Source organism: Watersipora subatra, chromosome 1, assembly GCF_963576615.1.
Source record: "Watersipora subatra chromosome 1, tzWatSuba1.1, whole genome shotgun sequence".
Classification (NCBI taxonomy): Eukaryota; Metazoa; Bryozoa; class Gymnolaemata; order Cheilostomatida; family Watersiporidae; genus Watersipora; species Watersipora subatra.
In genome coordinates this window covers 3,951,664-3,978,430 of record NC_088708.1, presented here as the reverse complement: position 1 = coordinate 3,978,430, position 26,767 = coordinate 3,951,664, and the positions used below count along the sequence as shown (strand labels likewise).

The window sequence follows — 26,767 nt, the reverse complement described above, 5'->3', positions numbered from 1 at the left end:
CTCCTTTCTATGAACACAACATTTTAACATCTGAAGCCTCATTGAATTTAGCATTTGAAACCCAAAAAAGCTTTGGCCTACTATTTGTTTTTCATATCATAAAAAGCGCTGCTCTGTACTTACTAAAATATAATCTTAGTTTTGTTTAGGCCGCTGACACTGGCAACCTACAAGTTATAACATTGTTATGCCATGCACCGGCCATACCTTTGCCATTGATATTACCCTTTTCATCAATGAATATATTTTAACTCAAGTATCAACACGCAAAGAGTAGAGGAGGTAGACGCAAATTAATACCTGCCTTCACTTTGAAACTCCGTAGTTGTAGAAACGACTTGAAATATCTTTTTTGAACAATTTCATTGCGAAATGCATGTTGCTGAGAAATGGGTGTAAACAAGAATGTGCAAAGCTTTGAAAGATTTTGCATAACCTTACCATACTCTTTTTCATTTCTGTAGCAAGGAGTATATTGGAAAAGTGCAAAGACACTTTTCAAATGAATTGCATAACCCTGAAAAGTTTGAAGTAGTTGTACATGAAAATATTATTTGAAAGTGTCAGAGGTGGAAAAATATTTGCACTACTGTAACAGTGCCATTCACAGCTACATTATTGTAAGTTATCAACCTGATTAAGCCATTTCAAACTTTTCCTTTTTTGTTCTGCACAATTTGGTCAGTTTGTGTACTTTGCTATAACCAATGATATACAGACCCCTGGGGGCTGTATATCATTGCTATAACTCTATAATTTTAGAGTTAAACCAGTTCCCGACAGCAAATTTCCAGTCACCGACTCAAATAGAGAGCGGACAACTTCGTGTTAATTTGAAGTGGCGCACTTGCATAGCTTTGCATAATTTTGTGTCAATTTGCGTACGTGCTCATGGACAGATGAGCAATTTAACTGTCACTTATAAGAACACCGTCTACTCTATACGATTGCTAACTCACGTACGTGAAATGTTACGAACTGGTGAATGATTTAAACATCCATAAACAAGCAACCTATTCATGATAATTAGTATATTATTTACACACCGCGAAATGTCGCTGTCATACCTGCCAACTCCCACGCATTGGGCGTGAGACTCACGCAATCACCCCAAAGAAAAAATGAAAATGCGTGAGATTTTTGACCCAATTTCCACAATTTTCTATATACTATCATTGCTACATCAATTGCCCCAAAACCAAATCTCACGCATTGCCCCACTCTTGGGTTGGCAGGCCGGGTCGCTGTTAAAGCATTAATTTTTGTTTATGAGTCAGCGAATGTTCGAGTCGACCGTTTTTTTGTGTGGTATGTTACATTATACATGTACATGAATTAAACAGAACGTTCATTCTTAGGAGTTCGATCATTGGCTTTAGTTCGAGCTAATAACACGCCTAATACGTACTTTAAATAATTTTGGATGTAACGCTAGATAACGTGCTAGTAGACATGTTATCACATGTATCTCACGTGACAAAAATACCGCTTGATAAAGCGCGTGTTGTTTCCACGCAAACCTATGCGATTGCTGACAATGCAAAATATTATACAAGTACGATGATTAGGGCATCCAAGAAGGAATGTTTCGTGAACATCTACTTGATTAAACGGTTAGCTTCAACAGATTGGCTTTGCTATACGTCGATTTATAGTGTATTTGTTTTTACAACGTTTGGCAAATATCGTAGCTTATCGAAAGATACGATATATTTAGCTCGAATCTTTTTTATTGATATATATATGAGCAATCTTTATTGTGGTAATCAATAGTCATATTTTACAATATGTTTTCCACAAGGTACCATGGCAAGTAAACTAACTAAAAAGCGGTTTACAACAAAAAAATGAAAAGGACCGCAAAGAAACTATAGTCTAACTAAAAAACTAGTGAGTAGTCTAACTAATATAATAATATTAGAACTGAATGCATAAAATATGTAAAACGCAAGCTTGAGGATTGATATGAGTATTGTTTAAACAAAAAGTGGACAAATAATAGCTCAGTGAAAATAGTATACATATCTATGACAACAGTTTTCTAGTTATGAAAACAAAGTGTAATATAAAATGGTTAAAATAGGTAAGGCTATATGGTGAATGGTATTATTGGTCAGAGGATAGTAGGTGTAGTTTGAGTTTTGTTTTAAAAGATTGCAAAGGAAGAGTTCTTAAAAGAGTGCAGAGATTATTGAATGAATTTAGCAGGTTACTGTTGAGTTTGTTGTGGTTTATGGCACTAGGTAATTTGAATCTGTTTCTGGTTTTGTGACCATAGTTTACGGTTTGAAAGCTATAGCTGAGATATTTAGGGCAGTTATCATGGAGTATTGAATGAGCAGTGAGGCAGGTAAAGTAATGTGTTAGCTTAGGTAAGGGAAGAACACCGGTAGTGCTTGTTATTAAGTTGGTAGGCGGTAAGTGATGGTTTTTATGGGGTATGTTTAGGTCTTTGCATATAAGTCGTAAAGCTTTTTTTTGTAAAATAAATAGTGTGTTGGTATATTTTACAGGTGTTTTAGGGTAAAACACATGTAGGCCATATATAAGATAGGAATGGATAAAATTATAGTAATATAGTCTGGCAGTATCAAAGTTCATAAGATGACGAATGTTATAAAATAAACGTAGGTTAGATGATATTTTATTTGAAATAAATGAGATGTGGTCTAGCCATGATAAAGAGTCGTTGATGATGAAGCCAAGTAGTTTAGAAGTAGATTGTCTTGTTAGGGTACTGTCGAATATAGAAATTGTCAGAGGGAAATTCAATGGTGGATTTATTAAGATATAGTGAGATTTTGAAATGTTAAGAGGTATCTGATTTGCCACACACCATCGTTGGATAAGTCTTAGGTCTGAATTTATTTTAGATTGGAGGCATGAAGGGTCAGTTTCGGATATAGAGAATGAGGTATCGTCAGCATAAGCATGAGGTGTGCTGTGGAGTGGTAATTTAAGTAGATCATTTATAAAAATTTGAAACAGTGTGGGTGCAAGAATTGAACCTTGTGGAATGCCAGTAGCTATAGGAAGAGCATCTGAGCAGATATTTTTTATTTTAAGATTTATTTCATGATAAGTTAGCATGAAATGGTAACCTAGTGGATCCTTGTTAGAGTATGTTGTTAGAATGGCTTGCTAATTGCTATTTATTTTATTGGTTTGTAATATTACTAGTTACTATTATATTCCTTTTGTTTTGACAGTTTGGGGTAGTTTGTGTCCCCTTCAAAATATGATCCTAACAGAGTCATTAGCTGCTTGCAATGGCGTTTCTTGTTATCGATTTTTATGAAAGATGGTAGTTTGGTTCGGTTTCTAACGCCTCCCGCGCCAAAAGCCATCGAATTCGCTCTATATATTGTTGTGGAAGTCAGCGCCGACTAGCCAGTTTCAATTGGGTTCTGCGTACAAGTTGTCTTATACTGAATGAGTAATAGCTCTAATGCACAACTGTAATTGTAAGCAAGGCGACTGGTGACAAGTATAGCTCTTTATTACTCAAGCTCTATAAGCATGACAAGATGCAACAGTTGCATAAACATTAACATTGCACTTGTAAATGCAAGAATGTCAAGATATATGCATATAACAAGGCTGCACAGAGATAAATTAATGTTACCGCGCTGTTTTTAACAATGATTAGCAGCGTAATTCTCAGTCTGTAGTTCTTGGCTTTGCAGATATTAGAGTCTTGCTCTGTGCTCTTTGTTCTCCCTCTTACTAGGGTTTCTTCTTGTGTTACATATTCTTACCCCTTCTGTTGAACATTGGCTTACAGCTCCTTATATATGGAGTTATGTGATAGTCCATTGGCTTCCCATGAAAGCTGGCTGGCGTATTACTATGTCAATCCCAGGATAGCTTGATGCATATGGCTATTAGAAATAGCTGAGCTTAGCAAATCCATAACAATATTTTCACTTCTCTGTTTTAAATTTTTAGTAAGCCTTCCATGAACTAGAATAACTTCATCTGAAATAGCAGTAGGCTACTTGCTATAAAAGTCTCAAGTCCCTTTTTTGTGATGGTATCTCTTGTCTCCTGATTGGTGTTTCCTTGTTGCTATAAGCCGATTAACATGTAAAAATGTATTTTTGAATCTCAAAAGACATTTGTTTAATTTTTTTCGAAGACGGTTTGGTGGCCATAAAAGTCACTGCCCTTTTAAATTTCCATTCCTGTTTTCTATATTCTCTGGATCAACCTTACATTCACTTAATTGGTGTTACTGCCTCATCTCTCCGCTCACACTTTAACCTTTATTAACCTTACTTCATGATTTTTATTTTGTAGTTTCTTTAAAAATAGCGATCGGTCTTGAGCTGCTACAAATAATCTTTCGTTGTTTTGAGCAACTAACTTGTAAACCTTTAGTTTGTCTTAATGATATGTTGACGGTTAAAATTTTATCTTTCCAATTCTTGTCTATCATTTTAATGTGCAATCAACCAAACCAAGCTATGATAATTTTTTTGGAAAAAATTTGAATCTTATTAGATAATTCAATAAGCAACTTGTCTAAACTCATACACAATCTTCAACTGCCATTGGTTCTTGCAAGCTTTCTCTGGAAATCTATTTTTACATTCAAGTCTTTTATATGGTATTATATAATGCATTTGTAATATTTAATTACATCGAAGTACTTTTGAGGCTTTGCAATAAATTTGAACAATGTATAATATAATGTATTCTTATAAAACTATTTGCTCCAATGTGTAACTGTTTTGACTTATGAAGAAAATAGCAAAACGGATTGACTTTGCCTGGTGAGGTTTAACTACTAATTTTGTTCTTCATGAATATAAGTGACGATTTTTATAAAGATATTTTTCCTTACCAAATTTTGTTAAGGACTGGCTCATTACTTCAAAAATTCACCCATTCACAACATGTCACTGGTTTCTGTCAGGGTGTAAATGTCTAACACTTGACCAAGAAGCTCACAAGGCAACCGGCTTTTTCTGATCATTTAAATTACTATTATATTTATTGGCTTTATTTATCTTAACAGCTTTTGGTTGGTCTGCTCGATCAGAGTTAAGAAAACTTTAGGGTTGCCATGGTCATAAATAAACTGCAAGTAACATACTAAAATTTGTTGTATGTGTTTGCTGGTACGTTAAGACTGCTTCATGTATTGCACGGAAATTAAGAATCTAGGTTCTGCTTCAATGTGAATGAGCAAGGTAATTTCAGTTTTTATATGTTACATTTAGTGAGTTGATTCTAGATAATGAGATAAGTTTTCTGTTATAGGTCATTGTAAGTTGTTAACAGACTCTATGCCATGGACAACCTAATCAAATATATCAGTAGTGGAGTGGGCTTGTCTAGCAAAAAACGCAAGAAGCGCAGGAAGTATACAGCACTGATCAAGCTTGGGTCTCATCGTCATGGCGATATGCTGCTCTCTTCCGACTGTGACTCATCCGATGATGATTATATTCCAGAGAAAATGAAGAAAAAGTAAATACTAAATTATGTGGACTGGTGCAAGTTTGCAGAATATCGAAGCTTTAGTATGCTGAGTGCAAATATCAATAATTTATAGTTTCACTCGAGTATACCTATAAAAAATATATGGTTTATGTATGGAAAACTCTTGGCCAGCTACGATATAGAGCATGCAGATAGGCTAGATAGTTGGCCAGCTATGATATAGAGCATGCAGATAGGCTAGATAGTTGGCCAGCTATGGTATAGAGCATGCAGATAGGTTAGATAGTTGGCCAGCTACGATATAGAGCATGCAGATAGGCTAGATAGTTGGCCAGCTATGATATAGAGCATGCAGATAGGTTAGATAGTTGGCCAGCTATGATATAGAGCATGCAGATAGGCTAGATAGTTGGCCAGCTATGATATAGAGCATGCAGGTAGGCTAGATAGTTGGCCAGCTATGATATAGCGCATGCAGATAGGCTAGATAGTTGGCCAGCTACGATATAAAGCATGCAGATAGGCTAGATAGTTTTTGAATATATGTGCACTTATTTTGTACGCAGAAATATTTCCTCAAAATCATCCCAAAAAACACTGGAAGACAAAAGGAAAAGACTAAAGGAGCAACCGATCTACGATGCAGCAGATCAGAGCATTTCCGAAGGTTATGGCAGTGTTTGGAACACTCAAGTGCCTGAGGAACTTCTTCTCAAAATATTCCAGCTAGTTGTTGCCGACCACAAGCTCGGTCAAAGGTCTCTCATTCGGTATAATTTTCATCTTCATTCGTTATCAGTGAGTCGGTGCCAGGCTTATGATTTGGTGTAACAAGTTTTTAATACTTTAAAGCATTTAGTTTCAGTTCGTGTTTAGTTTTTGCTTGAAATCTATTTTAGTTTGCTTTAATTTTCTGCTTAATTAATCATAATTAGTTTTAGTGTAGGCAACCTTCTCAATTTGTGTCAATTTTTTTACTTTAATTAACTGTTTTCTTAACTTTTCAGCGCCCACATTGGTTGCGCTGCCCGAGCACACCAATTACTGACAAACTAGAATGTGTATCAAAATTTTACTGTTTGAATTGAAAGAATGAGATGCTTAGCAGTTGTGCGCTTTGCTGTTTTCAATTGGCTGCCAATAAAACTTATTGTCTATCCTTAATTGTTTTACATTAGTACCTATGAATGTGTGCTGTGCAGATAATAATGCACCTTTTCGTAGCATCTGCTATGTGTACATATATATACATGAAAGTCTGGTTTGTCAGTAATATTTAAAAAGTAAATGCTTGATAGTTGGATATTCAGAAGGACACCATGTGAATAACCTGGCGTTCTTGATGGATTCGTATACTACCCGAGTGACATGTTTCTTGTATATTCTGAAGTGCGTCGAAGGTATGCAGACTGTGGCGACGAATAGCCTGTGACCCATCTCTATGGTCTAGGCTTGACCTCTCGTATGGCTGGATAGTTTCACCTCTGAAGGCTGTCAAGTCATTGTCAGAAGACGGCAGAACTACTCACCTACAGCACGTGTCCGTTTCCGGTTGCAAACAAGTTAATGCCCGATTCATCAAGGTGCCCACTTTTGCTTCTATGTTCATAGCTAAAACTCTATCACCAAACCTGTCCACCTGTGCAGAGACACCTAAAAGTTAAAAATAGTTTCATATTTGAAGCCAACCTAACTGTTGATTGCAAAAGGGAAACACGAGGCCCCTACACGCGAGTCATGTCACTCATATTTGTAGATTTTGGTTGATGAATTCAGTGAGCTCAAGTCATTGGACATCTCTTCTTGTACAAATGTTAGTGCAGTTGCGCTACAGATGATCGCTTCCAGGCTCCTGCACCTTGAGCACCTCAATGCTTCCGAGATTCACCTGACTGGTGGAAGGGTAACAGCGATTTGCAATGTCATCAAGGCTAACCAGAGAAGCTTAAAAAGTCTAGAGCTGTCTTCCAAGGTCCAAGTTTCTGCTGGTTCAGAGATATTAAAGAAACTCTCTGAGATGAATGGGCTGACCACCTTGGATATATCTGGCTTTATGTGTTCCACTGCTGACCTACTTATCAAGGCGCTGAAGCAACACGCTCCAACGCTTAAGATTCTCCGCATGTCTCGCTGTTTTGTAACTAATTTTCAGGTAAATTAATGCTGTTTGATTTGACTATAGTAGTTCAACATGCGGGATAACACAATAATCCTATGCTATTAGATCAAGCCTGCGTTGAAGACACACCGGCTTTCAAAAGTTTGGCTTTTGCTATGAAAATATGGACAATGTGGATGGCTAACTGGAATATCAGAAAAAAAACTGTTTGATAGAGCTTATTTACAGAACTGTACACAATTGAGAAGGTAGTGAAAGCATTCTAATCTCATCCTCAATTTAATTTTTAGATGTGGTATGACCCTGTTTAGATATTAAGTCAATATCTGATGGATCTTGGTGATATACTCCAGTAGCAATCAGTTATCCAAAAAGTACAAGTTACAATAAATTTTTTTGCATTGTGCTTTCATTCCCAAATAGTGACAACTCCATTTTATGTGTTCGATATTTAAAGATGACTTACGTTCATACTGAACCTTTAGCTGATGGGTATTTTGAAAATGACCTGTAAGAACACAAAATTTCATAATCTTTTGCATGGTATAGCAAGCGGTAGTCACGTTTTAAAAAGGGTCACGAAAAACTTACTATACTTTATTTACTCAATCTGTGATATGTTTTTCATTTATTTCAGTGTATTACTTCATTCTTTCATTTTGTATTTATTTAAAGTTATTTAAATTTGTTTATTGAGCGTACTCTAGGGAAAATGTAACATCTGAATTGCTCAAATATATTGAAATACCTTTTCAGAGCAAGAACCTGGAGCAGAGCTTTTCGTATCCTGAGCTAATAGAGTTCACTGCAGCAGAAGCAAAGCTTGGTTCTGCTCTCTCTTTTTCCCAGTGAGTGCATTGGGATAGGCCTGTGGGTCAAGGGTGTGCGGATACTCACGGTATTTGTCTGCTTTCATGAATCTCTTCCAGTCTTTCCAGCTGCCTCCTCCGCTAAATCTTATTAGCTGGTTCTCCTACAGCTGAATTTCATGCATGATATATTTTATCAACTCTTACAGCATCTTAAAGGAGGCTCAATGTCTGAAGCACATCGATGTGCGTGGTTGGTGCACATCTCAACTCACCTGTTTGCAAAAAGAATCTCCGCATACTCTCCCTCCACTACAAACCCTAAACTTGCGGAGTGTTTATTGGGAATCGTCAATTGAACTTGACCTTTCACAGGTCTGTCTCTGGCCATTTCAATATTCATCTTATACATTTATTAACCAAGATGTCATGATCTCTTTGACTCATCGCTGTTGCTTATTTTCAATGCTAGTGTAGCTACCTGCACACCAACCCCTACTAGTACATAATAGTGTAACTACCTGCTCACCAACCTCTACTAGTACATAATAGTGTAACTACTTGCTAACCATCCCCTCCTAGTACATGTATGTATAACTATTTACCAAACACCCCTTTCTAGCACACACTAGTATAACTACCTGCCAAACACCCCTTTCTAGTACATGCTAGTATAACTACCTGCCAAACACCCCTTTCTAGTAATAAATACTTGCCAACCAGCTCAGTATATCGAGAAAGCTTCCTACCAACTTTCTTTCTGCAACCATTGTTGTTTTATGTGTAGATTTCCGAGAGCCTAGAGGAACTAGATATTTCCTGGATGTCGTGTAATGAGGCAGCATTTACTGCTTTCTTTGATAATCTCATGCCAGCTAGCAACCTCAAGTCTCTATACTGCGTAGGGATGCCCATAACAATGAGGCAGCTCAGGTTGGTCCACTCTTTGCCAATATTAATGCATTCTGACAGCGGGTAAACTTCTAGGCTTGTAGTTTTACACAAAAATGAAATTGAGTAATTCCTCACTTTTTGCGGTTAATCAGGCCCGGCGCCCCTCCCCCATGATAAGTGAACATCCGTGAAATAACAACTAATAAGCTCATATCTATATCTCATAAGTCACTTTTTTATTAATTGTAAGCACTTTCCTCATTTTCTTAAGTTCATTAGATGATGTTGAGGGCCGAGAGTGTGTAAGAGGCATGATGAAAGGTGTCACAAGCATGTTGCACTTACAAACTACACAAAACTGGCAGGATAATACCGAACTGCGATGACTGCCAGCGCAGTCATGCTCGTGGAGGAATCTCACGTAGTATGTGAGAGATTCGTGTATTTTACAAATGTACTTATATTTATTTTATGTAACTTTTTAATGAATATTCTTAACCCCATGAACTACTGATGCCGCAAAAGGTGAACTGCGAGGTAGCTAGGAATCACTGTATTTTACACCAGCTTCTCCTTCGAGACCCACTTTTGTTAGACTGAATCCCATCTCTTCGTTAAGGTCTATTCTGGATAGCTGCTCAAAACTTCAAAGGATTGATCTCGAATCTTGTCGGAGGATCAAACGGGGACTCAAAAGGTGTCACAGTTCTCCAAGAGAGCTTAAGGCCCTCCGAGAACAAATCTAGGTTGTCATTTTATCCGCGTACAACACCTGTATATGCTCATCTTCAGCTCTGCAATCTTAAAGCTTCAGGATTTATGGTTTCACTGATTTTTGTTTATACATGGCGAGGAATTTCTATATTAGACAGATTTAACTTTCGTTAGAGAACAATTCTCCTGACCTATCGACTGTTTTAAACCGACAGCCTTGTAAGTCGCTGTCAGAAATCTAAAGCTTGTGTTATTACTTCTGTAAAACTTATAGTTGTGGAACATATCTTTAACTTTATTGAATGAACTCATTACTCTGAAGTATAAATAACTTGAGCGACTAAATTAGAAACATGGTTAAAGGGTGAGTTACAATTGGTATGGTTAAGAATTTTTAACAAGAGTGTATACTTTGGGCTGATCTGATTTACAAGCCTGTATGTCCAAGCATACACTTCCGTACTTTTATAATTTATTAGTTTGTTTCTTTTATAGTTAATGCAGTTGTATTGACAACCCCATCGATATTATGGTTATTTGATGTTACATTTCCAATTAAATTATCTGATTTTTTATGTTAAGCGCTACGGTTAAATATAATTTTCTGTAGAATTATTTTTTCTGTGATTGTAATACTGTTTTATATGTCAACTCTGTCTAGCAGCTCTCCCACCAGGTGAAATACACACTTGAACCTTTGATTATTCAAACTCGAACCTTTGATTATTCAGCATGCTGGTGAGATATGTTGCTTGCAAAATACATGTATGGAAGTGAAAATCAATTGAATAGAGTGTATAGGATATGAAATCTCATTGGTAGCTATATCAGCTTGAAGCTTGATTTAACAAAATGTACAATCTAACATGTAGACGGAATCCTATAGAAGAATTTAGAAGTAACATCATACATTTCAGCTGCATCCTTACCATCTTGACCCAGAATGGTACGAATACTGAAGTAACATCATACATTTCAGCTGCATCCATACCATTTTGACCCAGAATGGTATGAATACCGAAGGCGCATAGTTCCAAAGCAATTTCTTTTCTCTTTCAATATGGGAAGCTGTTTCAAGGTAGCTCATCTGAATATAGGTTGCTGCTGATACTCACCAATTGGTAGAATTTGAACAAATGATTAAACACATACGATGTTGTATTTGCCACTGTGGCTGAACTTCGTCTTTCAAAGATGTTTAATCAAAACATAAACAATACGTTCATGCAGAAACATGTTTCAACATAAAATATACTTAGTGTTCTTCCCATGAACACTTGAATCTCAAAAGCATTGACATGCAGAGTTGTCCGCAGTGTGGGCTTGAGAAGATAACTATCAAAACATTTGATATAAAACATGCACAAAGTTCAATAAATATAAGTTTTACAACAGTAAGTATCGACCAATAATTTACAACTGCACAAAACAATGTTCAAAAGCTCCACTATCTTTCCTTAAATTAAAAGTTACTTATCCTTATTTAGATAGACTGAGCAATGCATCTCCCTCATCTTCTATGAGGGAGAAGTATGTTGGACAGAAGATCATAATTGCATCTATCATAATCACAATACTGCTGAGGCATGGCTGATCAGAAGCATTATCACAAGTATTCCAACAGCAAGTACTCGCCTAGACTTTGCTAAAATATTAGCAATAATATTCGTCAGTAAACCAGATGCAAACAAACTCCATATAGTTTTAAAATTCTGATGTTAAAAACACCTGTCAATATTTAAATCGGCTATAACTTCGTAGTACCCAATGAAACTACCTTGAACCAAAGACAGCCTTGAAGAGTTCATGTCTAGAAGCATTGGATAGCTCAGATAGTGACATGGTTGGCCAGATAAACCAAATATTACTTGACAGCCCAATCCAAGTCTCAGTCTGAATCGCATCAACTTTAACAATGATGTCAAGGCCATGTTATTTTGGTCCTGGCATGTTTCTTGGGAGGCTCATGTGTCTTCTCGGAGTCGAGAGGTGCCTCTCGCTTGCTTCCTTTGATATCAGGACTGACTGTGCTACCGGTAAGCTTAATTCTCTTATTTTCAAAGTTTATAGTCGATGAGGGGCGCTTCTTTACTGCTCTGGCATCACCCTCAGCTGGAATACTGTTTGATACCACTGTTGTAGGGCTACAAAAAGACATTAAAACTGCTGAAGAAAAACTAAGAGAGTTAGAACTCCTAAGCAAGTAAAGTGAAATATAAGGCATCAATTAATGACTTGAGAGTGGAAGATCTCCCATCTTCTTAATTGCACAAACCACCAGCTGCATACTAACGGATCATCATACCTTATTTCAGAGCATATTTTGCCACCAACTGCATACTAACAGATCATTATACCTTATTTCAGAGCATATTGTGCGAATTTGGCATCTATCGCTAAAAGTGACCCTTTTCTCCTCTACATCACGATGATGGCCCTGGGATTCACGGAGCTGCAGACCCTCCCTGTTTGATCTGTGCTGTCGTTGTGGCAGAGGCAGAACGTGAGTGTAGAACGCTTCAATCAAGGCGTTTTTATCATATTCATCTATGTCTGACAAGTTGCGCTATAAAAATGGAAACAGGTAGCGAGTAACGGAGGGCTAGTGTACATAATGCAGACTAGCTAGCAAACGCCTGCTAATGGAGTTATATATTCTTAATATGTATTCCCTAAAATAAGTTCATGTAGCTAACAATGCTAAGTTTCTAAGGTTGGCATAAAAGCCCTAATTTTAATTTGGGCATGGTGCTTAAAGTCAAACCCTGTTTCCTTAAAATACTTGATGGAATACTTTTTGCGCGATTAAGTGACGAGGCATGGTTAAGAAGATGAAATTTAATAATCATCTGTGCCATTTTGCTAACCTCTTTCAAATTGATAAAATGTAGACCTGTCAGGCATGGGCTGAACTTAAACTCAAATTGCTATGAATGTGAGACATATTAAAGTCATATTTGAACAATGCCACAAATTAGTCCAGAAGATCCTTATGATGACCATTTGAATGAGAGGCATTGAAACTTGCGTTTGATCAAAAATCATTCTGGAATGAATTACCATTATTTTACTATTTTATAAATAAATAGCTATGCATGATGGCGCATTTCAGAGTAGCTCACCTCCTTTAATATCTCTACCAATTGGGCTGTATCCATCATCTCAGGATGAAGAAGATCCCCAGACATTGCTATGATCACTTGTGGCTGTAACAAGATATTGCACTAACATGAGCCACGCTTTATCAGTCACATAAACAAGACATTTATTTAGTACAGTGAAAAAGTATTCAGTAGTTAGATAAGAAACAAAGTCAGACAAAATGAACTTAATCATTTAATGTAGGACAGATCTGCAGCAGACTGTTGGACATGTTTGCAGCAGATTGTTAGACAGATCTGCAGCAGACTGTTGGACATGTTTGCAGCAGATTGTTAGACAGGTCTGTAACAGACTGTTGAACAGGTCTGTAGCAGACTTTTAGACAGATCTGCAGTAGACTGTTGGACATGTTTGCAGCAGATTGTTAGACAGGTCTGTAACAGACTGTTGAACAGGTCTGTAGCAGACTTTTAGACAGATCTGCAGCAGACTGTTGGACATGTTTGCAGCAGATTGCTAGACAGGTCTATAGCGGACTGTTGAACAGGTCTGTAGCAGACTTTTAGACAGGTCTGCAGCAGACTGTTGAAATAGTTTGCAGCAGACTGTTGGACAGGTCTGCATCAGACTGTTGGACAGGTCTGCATCAGATTGTTATACATATCTCATGTCGATTAAGGGACAGATCTGAAGCAGATTGTTGGACAAGTCTGTGGCAGGCTATCCAACAGGTTTGCAGCAAAATTTTGGACAGGTCTGCAACAGGCTATTGGGCCAATCTGTCCGACAATCTAGAGAAGATCTGCTCCATTGGACAGATCTGCAATAGACTGTTGGACAGGTCTGTAGCGAGCAGTTGGACAGATCTGCCACAAGGTAAATCATGAAAAAAATGCATTGAGAGTTTGATTCGAATCAAAAAATGAACCAGTTGAGCCGATGTTACATATGCATCACTTGAGCCAGTTTTATCTTAAACTACCAGTTTTTGATGCAGTTGAGGTTGAGCAAGTTCTAAATAATCTTTAGATAATGTCCATAAAATGATACTAGCAGTCTCTGTAGAGGCGATATAATACAAACTAAGCTTTAACGAATTCAAGGAGTATTATTACCTGTTAAAAACTGGAAGCTACATGTATATATCTTATCTTGCAGAAAGCCGTATATGCGCAAGAGTGGTAAAAGAGAAGGATGCGAAATGCATTTTGGAGGCATACTAAAAGCGCTGGGTGCAGACAAGAGCCTGAATAGGAATTAAATTAGACCAGCATGCCTCAGCAAAGCCTGAGCTACACAAGTGTGCTTAATGTGCTTTTGCTTTTTAGTGATTCTTTGGGTGCTCACAGGTTTACTCTGAGGTGATTATTTGGCTCTCGTCTTAGTTCCCACATCCCTTTGAGACACAGATAAGCAAATAGACAGATAAACATTTGACGCAATAATTATATAAAAAAATGCAATTATTGCTGAATTGTTGAAACTATGTCGTTGTAATAAAATATCATGAATTATAGAGGATTATTTTCCCCACACTGTCCTTGCCTGTATATGTCATAGTTGAACTGCTGCTGACTAGTTGGTGACCAATAAAAACCTCTTTGCCATGTATAAGAAATATAGTAACTCTACCATAGTAACTTTACCGTTGATTTTTGAAAATTTTCTTTTCCGGAGGGAATTTTCCTGCCCCAGTTTGAAACCCACTGGTCAATTTAATAAAATTATCCAAAGATGACATACACAAACACAAACAGACACCCTATATATAAAAACTGTTTCATCATCCAACTAACCCAAGTGGGTGGTAATGTCTACTCAAGCTAGGGTTTCCTACAAAAAAACCTGAGAGTTTGAGCCCTCAACTGAAGATCTTCAAGGTTGACTTGCAGCAAAATTAACATTACTGTTGGTATCAAATGGTTCACCATGTCTTACTCTGCTGTGTTGTAGGTGCTAAATATGTGGAAATGTGATTACAAGCTCTTGAAAGCTCAAAAATGAACAGTTAATCGCAGCCATCATGAAAACGCCGTAAGTTGGAATCACTCTCCCAAACGGTTCAAATGGGACGTAGTTGAACACGATGTGCTTCTGTTTACACTTTCAAGAAACCTCATTCATCGAAATATTTTCACAAATACACCTCACGCATTCAATAAAACCATGTCTATTGTCCTTACGCATCTATTTCATCCTCATTGTAATGCTGTGACCTTGAGCACTGATATTTTAAAACCTAGCCTAAATATTAGTTTAATTTTTTAAAATTAGCTCGAAGGAGTGCATATCATCCTCTGATAAACATAAGGAGCCTGTTGGTCGCCGGTGATGGTCGAAAAATGCTGCAAAAATTATGGGCAGGAAGTATGGGTCACATGATCAGATTACGACTAAATGTTTAGACCGATCTGAAATGAAACTGTAAAGTAGCGAGCATCTATATTTGATACGGGCTTTTCGGTAGAACCCGAAGTGTTTGTCATAAACTAGTGCTACGAGAAGTTTCATATTGAGCCTTTCATTGTCCTTTCAATTCACGTGATAACATCACATGTCAAAACAATAATCACGTCGAGTTGAGTAAGTCATCGAAATAAAGGGATTTCAACCTACAACCATTTTTTTTAACTGTTCATTTTTGAGCTTTTAAGAGCTTATATTCACATTTCTACATATTTTGCACCTACAACACAGCAGAGTAAGACATGATGAACCTTTTGATACCAAATAACTGTAATGTGAATTTTGTTGCTGGTCAACATTTAACCATTCCCAATAACACACATTTTTGCAACTTGTGTTTATTGTTGCCGTTATTTGGGTCAGCCACATTTGATGTGCAGTCTTATTGTACCTCATGTTCCAAGGACTACCGGAATTACATTTGTTCTTACAAGCCAGCACTTTTCAACCTCCTCACGGAGTAAAAGATATTTCATAAGAACAAAGGAGATTAAATAAAATGGTCTCAAGCCTGTGGCCAAATATTTAAATGAAAGATTGCGCAACTATCAAAGAGTATTCAATGGGAAGATGAGATAACGTAATTGATTTCATCTGAGCACATACTGTGTGCAAAGCAAGTGATCTCATTTGTCGAACTTGAAATGGCACAATAAACTCAGACTGGTGCATTGTTAAAAAGCAATATATCAACCTAAGTCGAGTTAGGTTGTCATCGACTTACAACTTAAATAATCTATACATCTGACTGACTTTACAAAGGCCGCAGCCACAATTTATAAGATTTCTATAATACATTCACATATTTAACCTTTAGTAAAGTACTTAGCAAATATGTCATGCCTGGCTGTGCAGTACATCTATAATTGTTTTATGTAGCATAAACTCAACAAACAGTAGCAGTAAGCTTTTTTAGCCTATGCGGTAGTCCATTGTCGATAAGAATATTTATTCATTGCAGAAAAGAATACTGTTCTGGTAAATAAATTGTGTTCTGATTTTGAATAGCATTTGGCATGATTTTACAGCTTTTATAATATATAAAATGTAAATTATACAGTGATTTTACTTCACCCTACAGAGTATTTTCAAGAGTAACCGATGACCAATTGTAACTTGGGTTTAACCTAAACAATGCGTAGCTTAGGCCATTCATTGTCAATAAGAAACTAAACAAATAAGCATTACAATAATTTGCATGCATCTCTCAAAGAAAACCTGATTACTCTATAAAAAGGTTAAAAAACAAAACACTCCAAAGATGATAGGATTTATTCAGTACATGCAAGTATCATATGCTAAACAACGGTAAGTCTAGGCCACGTTTTCAAGAAAAAATCTCATAAAATTACAGTATAAAAAATACATGTACATGTACTAGACAAAATTTGCCTACACAACTATAGGGGCTAAGTCGACTATGCAACTATAGCCTAAAGACTAAGATTCTACCAGCATCACAAACTTATATCACAACACAACATCACAACACTATATATAACAGCCTACAGTCAAAACAATATTTACAAGGTGTTATAAATAAGGTATAATATCGATAAGGTAATAATTAATAAGGTAATATAATAAGGTGTTATATTTAATGGTTCAACTTACGTCCAGACCGGCTTACGACCTGTCGGCCTGAAAATAACCTAGTCACAAGTCGATGACAACCTGTACAATGAAAGAGCTAATGTAGTGAGTGGTTGTTGAAGATTGTTAAAACGAATATTTCACCGTGAGTTTCAATTTAGGTGTAATGATCGTTTGGTGAGGCATGTTTATTAAGGGTACCTAGATAGATGTCACGATAGTAAGATAGTAAAACTGCAGTATAGCGGTGATAGAAAATTTAAAAATCGGAAAAAGGGGAATCCCCTCAAGCTAAACAACAACACAGGATACACTGGGTCAGCAAATCATGCGAAAACAAATCATCACACCTTCCCTTGATTTCCAAATCAACAAAAACAAAATTAATATTTTGCTGTTCCAAACTTAATACATATGATAGTTTCTGTTTCGTGTTGGTCACGCATAGTCACTGAGAATCACGACCTTGTTAACTAGATTATCACAGTCATCTGAAACTGATCTGGGGCATATTGCAATTTGTCATTGTCATGTTCTAAGCTATCGTCTTCTACTTGTTCGGTGTCTGACTCATGCACTTCTATGTATGTGTCGCACTTCTCAGCTGCAGAATGTGGGTGGCAAAGCCTCAAATCACTAATGCGTCTGGACATTGAGTTTACTTTTACCGCTGTGTTTGACACTAATGATGTTACATTGCCCTTTTTCCATTGTGTCGTACACCTGGCCCATGGTGGCTTCACACACAACTTTTCCTGGTTTGAAAAGATTCAGCTCAGTACTCCTGGGCAGAAAGGAATTTCCAGAAACATCTGGTGTATGCTGCCCTTCATACTTGTACGCCTCTTCAGCAGGAATGGCCCATCAAACTTTGAAGAGAAATTATGCCAATAGAGCATCTCCTCTGCACTGCAACCTGTTCGAGCCATTATCCTTTTTACTGTTCTAACTGTCAATCTGCAATGCCATTCCCTCGCTGTCGATAGGCACTAGCGAATATGTGGTCAAAACCCCACTTCTCCACCAGTATTTTCATTACTTGGCTGCGGTAGCATTGGCCGTTCCCTGACAGAAATTCCCTGGGAGAACCCCGTTCATAAAATATTTGCTTGAGCTCTCTCAATACCACCTCAGCTGTCTCCACAATGAGAACCTGCTAGGTCTACAATCAACTACTGTCAAGTAAGGGATTCTTCGGTAATGAGTGATGTCTGATACTAATCTTACCCTCATTTCTTTAACAGCTAGTTCTCCACAATCCCATCTCACCGGTGAGGAATCTACTTGCCTACAGACATGACACTATTTAACCACCTGTTCAACATCTTTCTTTGACACTGAGTCACCCTATTTTCGACGGGCTAAATAAAATGTCCTATCGACTCCGAGGTGATTAGTGTCATGAAGATCTTTGATTGCTTGGACAGGGTTCATGCTGACCACCGCTGTAGCACCCACTCGATCCTTTAGCCTTTTTCTAGGAGCTTTTGTCAACGTGTCTGCTAAGTTCTCTTCCGACTTTACGAATTCATTTCTACATCTAAGCTGTATAGTTCTATCAACTTGGCAATCATACTGAGCATCCTTCGAGTAATCATCTCTCCCAGTCTGCATGCTTTTGGTCGTTTACTGTTGGCGATACTAGACTTGGCCCAACCATACACGGTAGCTGAGTCGGTGATCACACATACTGACGTGAGGCCCCATTTTACTCCACAACTAACACCTCATATTACTACATCCAGCTCTGCGACATTGATATGGTTGCCATCATCTTTGCATAACCAGCAGCAATCTTCCACCTGTGGCCCATCAATCTTCACAGACCCACCAACTGCCAGGTTGCTTGTGTCACACTATTAAAAATAATATTGTTCCACGTCTCTTGTCAGGTACTGACTACTGTCCACCTACTGAGTCTTTTTCCTTCAGCATCTTCATTGTATCATGTATCATTCATTACATGAACTGGCTCCTAGAACTGTCACATTTTAGCCACATTCGTTACTTTCTCTCTTCATGTAACTACAGGCCACCCTCAACCAATCACCAATTGGATAGTAGATTATGAGCCTCCCACACAATTCAACAGGAGAACAATTCCCTTTCCGTCATGCTCTCTGTCTTTTCACCAACACCATTGTCTCTGCACCACTGAAGTCTATCGGACTCATCTCTTTTAACACAGAGCCCCAAAACTCTAGCAACATCAATGCATCAGGCTCCTTAGTCACTAAGCCATACTTGGTGAGATGCTCCCTTACAGGTGCTACTGAAACTTTATATCGTTATCTACAATTATTTCATCTATATAATGATCAGTACCTGCTTCAATCTTACTATCCAATGAAAGTACCTTGCTTATCACCTTTGACGTGATCTTAGGTGCCGCATTAAGCCCAAAGCCCATCCGTGTCATCACCAAGAGCTTTTCTTTGTACCTTGAAGCCTGAAATTTTAAAAGCTCATTATTCACATACAACTGCATATAGGCTTTCTTCAAGTCGAGCATACAACAGTTGGGTCAAACCTTTCACCATTTTCGCAGCTTGTCTTGACAGATGGCTACATCTGCACCTGGATTGCAGTCTATATGCTGGTTCAATTCCTGACTGTAGTTCATCACTGACTGAATTTTTCTCGCCTTGTTTGTTTGTAGCACTGCCATGAGAGGTAATGTATAATGCCTTGAACTTTGGCATTTACTACTTCATCGTGCTCTTCCAACTATCCACTATCAATCCATGCTTCAACTTCCTGCTCATAACCTTCTCTGCACTCATCTGACATGCTGTACTGCCCACATTGATTTTTCAGAACAGGTTCTCCGTCCTTCCATTGTCATGCTACTGTCCACTTCTCATCAAATGTGGCTATGAAATCAGTGTCCTCAACTTGTAGTCCGACAAGTTTTCTGCGTATGCCTACTGCAACTGTTGGCTCTGCACCCTTGCGAACCCCAAAAGATGGCACATATACAGGGCTTACACTCACGACTCCCAATCTTTTCACTGCATCCATCCAAATAATTACTAAGTCGCACACTAAAGGTATAGAAACCAAACAGCAGAGCTTAACTGTGTTTTCCCCAATGCCAATGTGCAAATCTACCTCCCTAGGCACTCTGTGGTTTTAACATCTAATATCACAATTGTACGACGTGCGCTGTATCTAATACCCAAAACCTGCAGAGCCTGGACACTCACTACAGATTGTTGACAACCCAGCGTCTACTAATGATTGAATTTCTACACAATTGATTAGGAGATTCATTATCAAAGAGCGCTGTATCTATTGCTGTCGCGCAGGGCGAAAATCTGACACATGCTCCCCCTTTCGCATTTCTCAAGCGCTCAGGACACCTGTTGGCCAAATGAGTGGTCGAGTCACAGACATAGTACTTATGAACATGCTGGTTATGATTACTTGCAGATTTGTCAATTTTTCCTGTAGGGCACTGACGGGCCATGTGCCCACTGCCGGAGCAATTATAACATTGTATGGCTCCACCTTTGTTCAACCCAGCACACACAAAGCTGGTAGTTGCTCCTCCTTGAAGCCAACATAGGTCTGGCCTTACTCACTAGGGCAGGCAATTCCATACTAGCAACATCTACAATTGATTTTAGCTGCAAAGCAACAAAAACACATCTTAGCAAAGGATCTAGCTTGGTTTCTCCCATTAAATTCATCCATCGCCTCAAGTCAGCTAAATATACATCCAGACTCACCTTTTGAAAACATTCTGCTTTTTAACTGCTCATATGATGAAAAGACATCAATGCTAAATGCAGACCTCAGTTCATGTTTCAGCTTATTATAATCAGCCTTTACTTCATCGCTCAACTGCTGATACACTGCAGAACAATGGCAAAAACTTTAGTTTGTCGGTCACATCCTGCCGTTTTGCTACAAGCTCTAATTTTTTAATCCACACAAAGAATTCTCCACTGGTGTCCGCATAGCTTTTTATAATGCCCGAAAATCTTAGAGCGCAGTAAGTTTGTTAAAGGTTGACTTGCAACAAAAATCACATTACAATATTTGGTATCAAAAGATTCATCATGTCTTACTCTGCTGTTTTGTAGGTGCAAAATATGTGGAAATGTGATTGCAAGCTCTTAAAAGCTCAAAAGCGAACAGTTAATCGCCGCCATCACGAAACCGATGTAGATTGAAAAAACTTAATTTCTCTGACGTACTCAAACGATTTGGTTAATGATTTAGGCCAATAAAAGGCTCAATATAAAACTTTTCGTAGTACTAGTTTATGACAAACACATCGGGTTTTACCGAAAAGCCTTTATCAAACATAGATGCTCGCTACTTTAGAGTTTTGTTTTGGCTTGGTTTAATCGTAATCTGATCTCGTGACCCACACTTCCTGCCAAACAGTGTGAATAATTTCTGCAGCATTTTTTGACTATCACAGGTGACCAGGCTCATCATGTTTATTAGAGGATGACATGCACTCCTTCGAGCTAAGGTTAAAAAATTGAACAAATGTTTACGGTAGGTTTTGAGATATCAGTGCTCAAAGTAACAGCATTACAATGATGATGAAACAGACGCGCAAGGACAATAGACATGGTTTTATTGAGTGCGTGAAGTATATTTGTGAAAGTATTTCGACGAATGAGGTTGCATGAAAGTGTAAACAGAAGCCATATTGTTCAGTTACGTCCCATTTGAGCCGTTTTGGAAAAGGATTCTAATCTACGGCAGTTTCGTGATGGCGACGATTAACTGTTCATTTTTTAGCTTTTAAGAACTTGTAATCACATTTCCACATATTTTGAACTTACAACACAGCAGAGTAAGACATGGTGAATTTTTTGATATCAAATAACTGTAATGTGAATTTTGTTGCAAGTGAACCTTTAACGTTCTCTCTTCATTATTTAGCCAGAACAATCAGCCTAGTCAGAGCCCACCCATACAGAAATAGTACATCAGTTTGACCAATCAAGTACTAGTAAGCAGGCTAATGCGCATCGGAAAAAGGGGAATGCAAGTGGGTTCTGTGTACAAGTTGTCTTATACCGAATGAGTAATAGCTCTCATGCACAATTGTAATTGTTGCAAGTAAAGTGTCTGGTGAATAATGGCTCTTTATTTACACAAGCTCTATAAGCATGAAAAGATAGAACAATTAGATACAAGTCACTACAATCAGGTGTAATGCTGAAATGAGTTACAAATAATAAATACTCAAACAGTTACATTTGTAAATGTAAAAATGTTAAGATATGTATACACAAAGCTGTACAAAGGTAGGTTAATGTTACCACGCTGTTCTTAATGCAGATTAAAAACGTAATTCTCAGTCCTTAGTTCTGTCATTCGTAATCTGCATCACTTGCTCTGTGCTCTTTGTTCTCTCACTATGGTATTTTTTCTTGTTGCAGATCCTTACCCCTCCTGCTTAACACTGGAGTACCTCTGCTTAAATAGCAAAGGCTGGGTGTTAATCTATGGGCTTTCTGCGCAAGCTGGCTTTTTGGCTAATCCGAGAATAGTTGACCACTTAAGATAATTAGAGAAAGCTCAGCTCAGTAAATCCATCACATTCTCCACCCCTAAATGCAGTGCCAGTATCCAAATGTTGGCTCACCAGCGTCAATAAGGCAGTTATGAATTTAGCTTTAACTGTGACAACCTGTTGCAACCTTAGGTTACAATTCTTAGCTATCTTCATAGCACAACTTATTTCTTGTTCAACTAGGATGTTGTTAGAGTGTTCTTTTGGCCCGAGTCGAAGTGATACTTCAGGTCATCATATTTGAGAAGCAGCTTCGCGTAGCGCTGTAGCATTTCGTTCCTTCTTGGACAATTTCATCAAGGCAAAATTCCAGTGTATATTTGTAGTCATGAGGTTGCTTTGCATATTTTTTCAGCTGATAAGCTGTTTCAGGTGCATGAGCAGCTTTGCTAATCGAATACAATCTGCTGCTACCAGCTGTGCCAGCAATCCAATGCTTGCGAGAGTTACTGGTTGCTCCACAATGCTGTACCCTTCCTGTGAAAGGACTACTATAATTGCCGTAAGAGTTATGCCCAGCACGATTTCGTGGGTGTCTCTTACAATGTGTGGGCCTTGACTGGTATTGCTCTTATTGAGCCGCAACCGCCTTTGCTGATGCAGGTTGAAGCCATTTATCTGAACCGTCATGCAGCCGCTCCTCAACCATTCCTTGCTCATAGAGTGCCGCGGTAGCGGCTGCAAGATTGGTGCAGGGTTTCTCTGCATCAACTTTGGTACTGCAATCAGAAAGATTACTTACAAACCTCTTAGCATGACAAGAACTGTGCACAAACAAGGGAAGCAAAACAGTTGTTTCATTGCAATATCGTGAATGAGGCAACTTACCACCACTGTCTGCATGGCTTACTCTTATTCTTTTTCTTTTGCATCATTCATCTGATTTGTCGTAATTGGCATAGGACACAGGCAGGTTTAACCAATTACCTATAATCTTAGGAGCCAACCTTTGTCGCTTCTCCCGATTAGGGCCTATGGATGGCTGTGACCATTTCTTTGGTACCGTACAACTCCTTATTAGATGTGAGGAGTCTCCACATCTGAAACAACATTTGACTCTCCGATATTTGCCATTGGCTTTGTCATCGCTTTGTCTCCTTTGCTCTAGAGCAGCAATTCTGGCAGACTGATCTTTTATCAGCTTGGTCTGTTTGGCCATTTCTAGTGAAATTGAACGTAGCACAGCAGCTAAATTTGTCTTATCGCAGTCAGTGTAAGTTTCTGCAGACCCGCAGCTAACATCCCTCATATTTTCTCTTTGGGTAACTTTAGGAAGATCTGTCATCCTTAGTGTTTGTACTGGTTGATGACCAGCTAATTCATTATTTGCTGGAGACAATATGCGATTGCTGGTAGCCTGTCTGTCCTGCAGATCCAACACACATTGCTGGTACACATCGTCAATGAAGGTTGCCCCATCAATGTGTACTGATGTATCGGAGTGCATGATCTGCTTTGGCCAGTTTTCAGCAGTATCACTAAATGGATTAGCCATGTCCCAGAATGGGTTACTGATCGGCAGGAATGGATTAGTAGACATTCGATGATCTGTGCCTTGAGCCATCTCTTTCCAGAGATCTGTTTAACAATTACTAGGTTGTGCGTACAGCTAAACTTTCAGTAGCAAAAGGATTACAGATATCTCACTGCTGCCACCAATGTTGTGGAAGTCAGCGCTGACTAGCCACTTGCAAGTGGGCTCTGTGTACAAGTTGTCTTATACCGAATGAGTAATAGCTTTCATGCACAACTGTAATTGTTGCAAGCAAGGTGTCTTATTGAATAATAGCTCTTTATTTACACAAGCTCTATAAGCATAAAAAGATAGAACAATTAGGTTCACTACAATTCACTACAATCAAGTGTAATGCTGAAATGAGTTACAAATAATAAATACTCAAACAGTTACACTTGTAAATGTAAGAATGTTAAGATATGTATACACAAAGCTGCACAAAGGTAGGTTAATGCTACCACTCTGTTCTTAATGCAGATTAAAAACGTAATTCTCAGTCCTTAGTTCTGTCATTCGTAGTCTGCATCACTTGCTCTGTGCTCTTTGTTCTCTCTCACTATGGTATCTATTCTTGTTGCATATCCTTACCCCTCCTGCTTAACACTGGAGCACCTTTGCTTATATAGCAAAGGCTGGGTGTTAATCTATGGGCTTTCTGTGCAAACTGGCTTTTGGGCTAATCCGAGAATAGTTGACCACTTAAAATTAGAGAAAGCTCAACTCAGTAAATCCATCACACCCCTCAAGGTAAACAACAACACAAGATACGCTGGGTCAGCAAATTATGATAAAACATACATCATCTCAATAGAAGGATGTGAGCCCAGGGCTGATACTCTGAAAGAAACACCCACCTGGATAGGCCCAGACTTGGATATTGTACCCCCAATCACCTGGTTGGTCAATTGGAATTTGGATAATGTACCCCCAATCACCTGGTTGGTCAATTTGAAATACACCCCCTAAACACTGGGTGTTCCCTAGAGGGCGCCCAGGTTCCAGGCTGCGCTAAACATCTAATATGATTCATGTATTAATAAAGCAGAAACAAGCTACAAACAAAATTCCCAATTTTATTTAATTACGTTTTTATTTCGGATTTTTTGTTGGTTTAGTATTGCAAAAACGATCGTTTTTCTTCTGAAAACGGCTTATTTTTTGTTGCTAACATAGACCAATATATTGTAGTTTACTATTGGAAAAAAAATTAAACAAAAAAAAGACAATTAGATAACCATAAATCAACTTATAAAAACCGTTCGTGTGGTGACATAATAGTCGCTCTGTTCACTAGCGTCAGTATCGCAAAACGACAAAAATGTTGCTATGCCTGCAAAAGGGTTAATAAAACTTATTCCAAACACGAACCATCAGATTATCATTTCATTTACAAAAGAAAACATAATAATACCAATAAAAGAAATATCATATCATTCATTCTGAGTATATTGCTAAAGGGTTGCTAAGATGATGCAGTGTCGACTGTCTCTTTTCCCTTCCTTTTCCGTCAGCAAGCATGCAAATTTTAATGCAATCTGCATTAAAATGAAGACTGTGGAATTTTGGTGCAATTTATTGGTATTACTTTGGCTGAATAAAACCTTAATGAGCATGGGCCCTTTTACTGGCTTGGTTGTGGAAACCCCCCTAAAGTAGCAAATTCACTGACAGTGCCCCATGGTCTGAAAACCCCCCCTAAAACGTGATTTTGGGCCGAACCTAATGGGTCTTTTGAGGGGGAGTATCAGCCCTGGGGATGTGAGAGCAGGGAGCTCTCGCAGAGACTCAACACAGCTGCTCAGAAGCTTCGATTCACTAAGTTGATGCTCATAACAAAAAAAACTATCATCAAGGCAATGCTTCTCATTATAGGTAATAAAAAATGCTGGAGTTGACTGTTTTTCACATATGTATCATTACTATAGCACTGCGATAATTACCATACACGTGTATCTATGCGAACTCGTGTAACTGCAATAGCAAGTGTGTATTTCCTACCCTAATTTACTTAATTTTCAGTATTTAGATATTTCAGTATTTAAATAATGTTCAGTCCTTACAGTCCCAAGTTAATGTTTTGTAGTTGAGGCTATGCCGATAAGTTCGCTCTCACTACATAATTTCACGGAAGGCGTTGAAATTTAGTATACAATGAACACCGCGTTCCCTAAATAGTGCGTTGAGGCTGGAAAACCGAAAATCAACTGCGAGCGCGAAGGAGGTGAACCAGTGTTCCGCTTTTTTCTTCCTTTTGCGACTTCGTTTTCCGGAACGTGCGTTCACTATTTTGCCTAAAGTTTGAAAACACGTGTATCGTAGCCTGAATATACTTTGGTCGCAAAGCACATAGAGTAAACGCTCTATTCATAGAAAATCGGGGTGATAAATAAGTATAATAAAAATGGATGGAGAATAGCTGTCACGTTACTGGGTTACGATGAAAACATTGCAGTCAACGGGGTTACAGAGATTACGCCTACAAGAGGATTCGGCTACAGGAGGTTTCGCCTACACTTCCTGGAGGTTACGTCTACACTTCCTGGAGGTTACGTCTACACTTCCTG

At 38.2% G+C, this 26,767-nt stretch overlaps 2 protein-coding genes across 3 annotated transcripts; one reads left to right on the top strand and one right to left on the bottom strand.

Moving 5' to 3' along the window:
* Nucleotides 1-1,498: 1,498 nt before the first annotated feature.
* On the top strand, nt 1,499-10,685 carry LOC137407093 (F-box/LRR-repeat protein 6-like). 2 transcript variants are annotated; one of them, XM_068093701.1, is made up of 9 exons: nt 1,499-1,613; nt 5,266-5,475; nt 6,015-6,206; nt 6,839-7,031; nt 7,205-7,600; nt 8,324-8,415; nt 8,586-8,751; nt 9,164-9,309; nt 9,890-10,685. In XM_068093701.1, the coding sequence occupies exons 2-9, from the start codon at nt 5,297-5,299 to the stop codon at nt 10,014-10,016; spliced, it is 1,491 nt and encodes a 496-aa protein (XP_067949802.1). In that variant the 5' UTR covers nt 1,499-1,613; nt 5,266-5,296; the 3' UTR covers nt 10,017-10,685. The 2 variants fall into 2 exon arrangements, with proteins under 2 accessions (XP_067949802.1, XP_067949799.1); XM_068093698.1 differs by having other exon boundaries at nt 6,015-6,218.
* Nucleotides 10,686-11,169: 484 nt separating this feature from the next.
* Nucleotides 11,170-26,409, bottom strand: LOC137410589 (ashwin-like). The gene is made up of 4 exons (XM_068096033.1): nt 26,264-26,409; nt 13,107-13,190; nt 12,342-12,550; nt 11,170-12,128 (listed from the first exon to the last, which is right to left on the bottom strand). Exons 2-4 carry the CDS (start codon nt 13,170-13,172, stop codon nt 11,906-11,908), a joined length of 498 nt encoding a protein of 165 aa, XP_067952134.1. The 5' UTR covers nt 13,173-13,190; nt 26,264-26,409; the 3' UTR covers nt 11,170-11,905.
* Between the last annotated feature and the right edge of the window lie 358 nt (nt 26,410-26,767).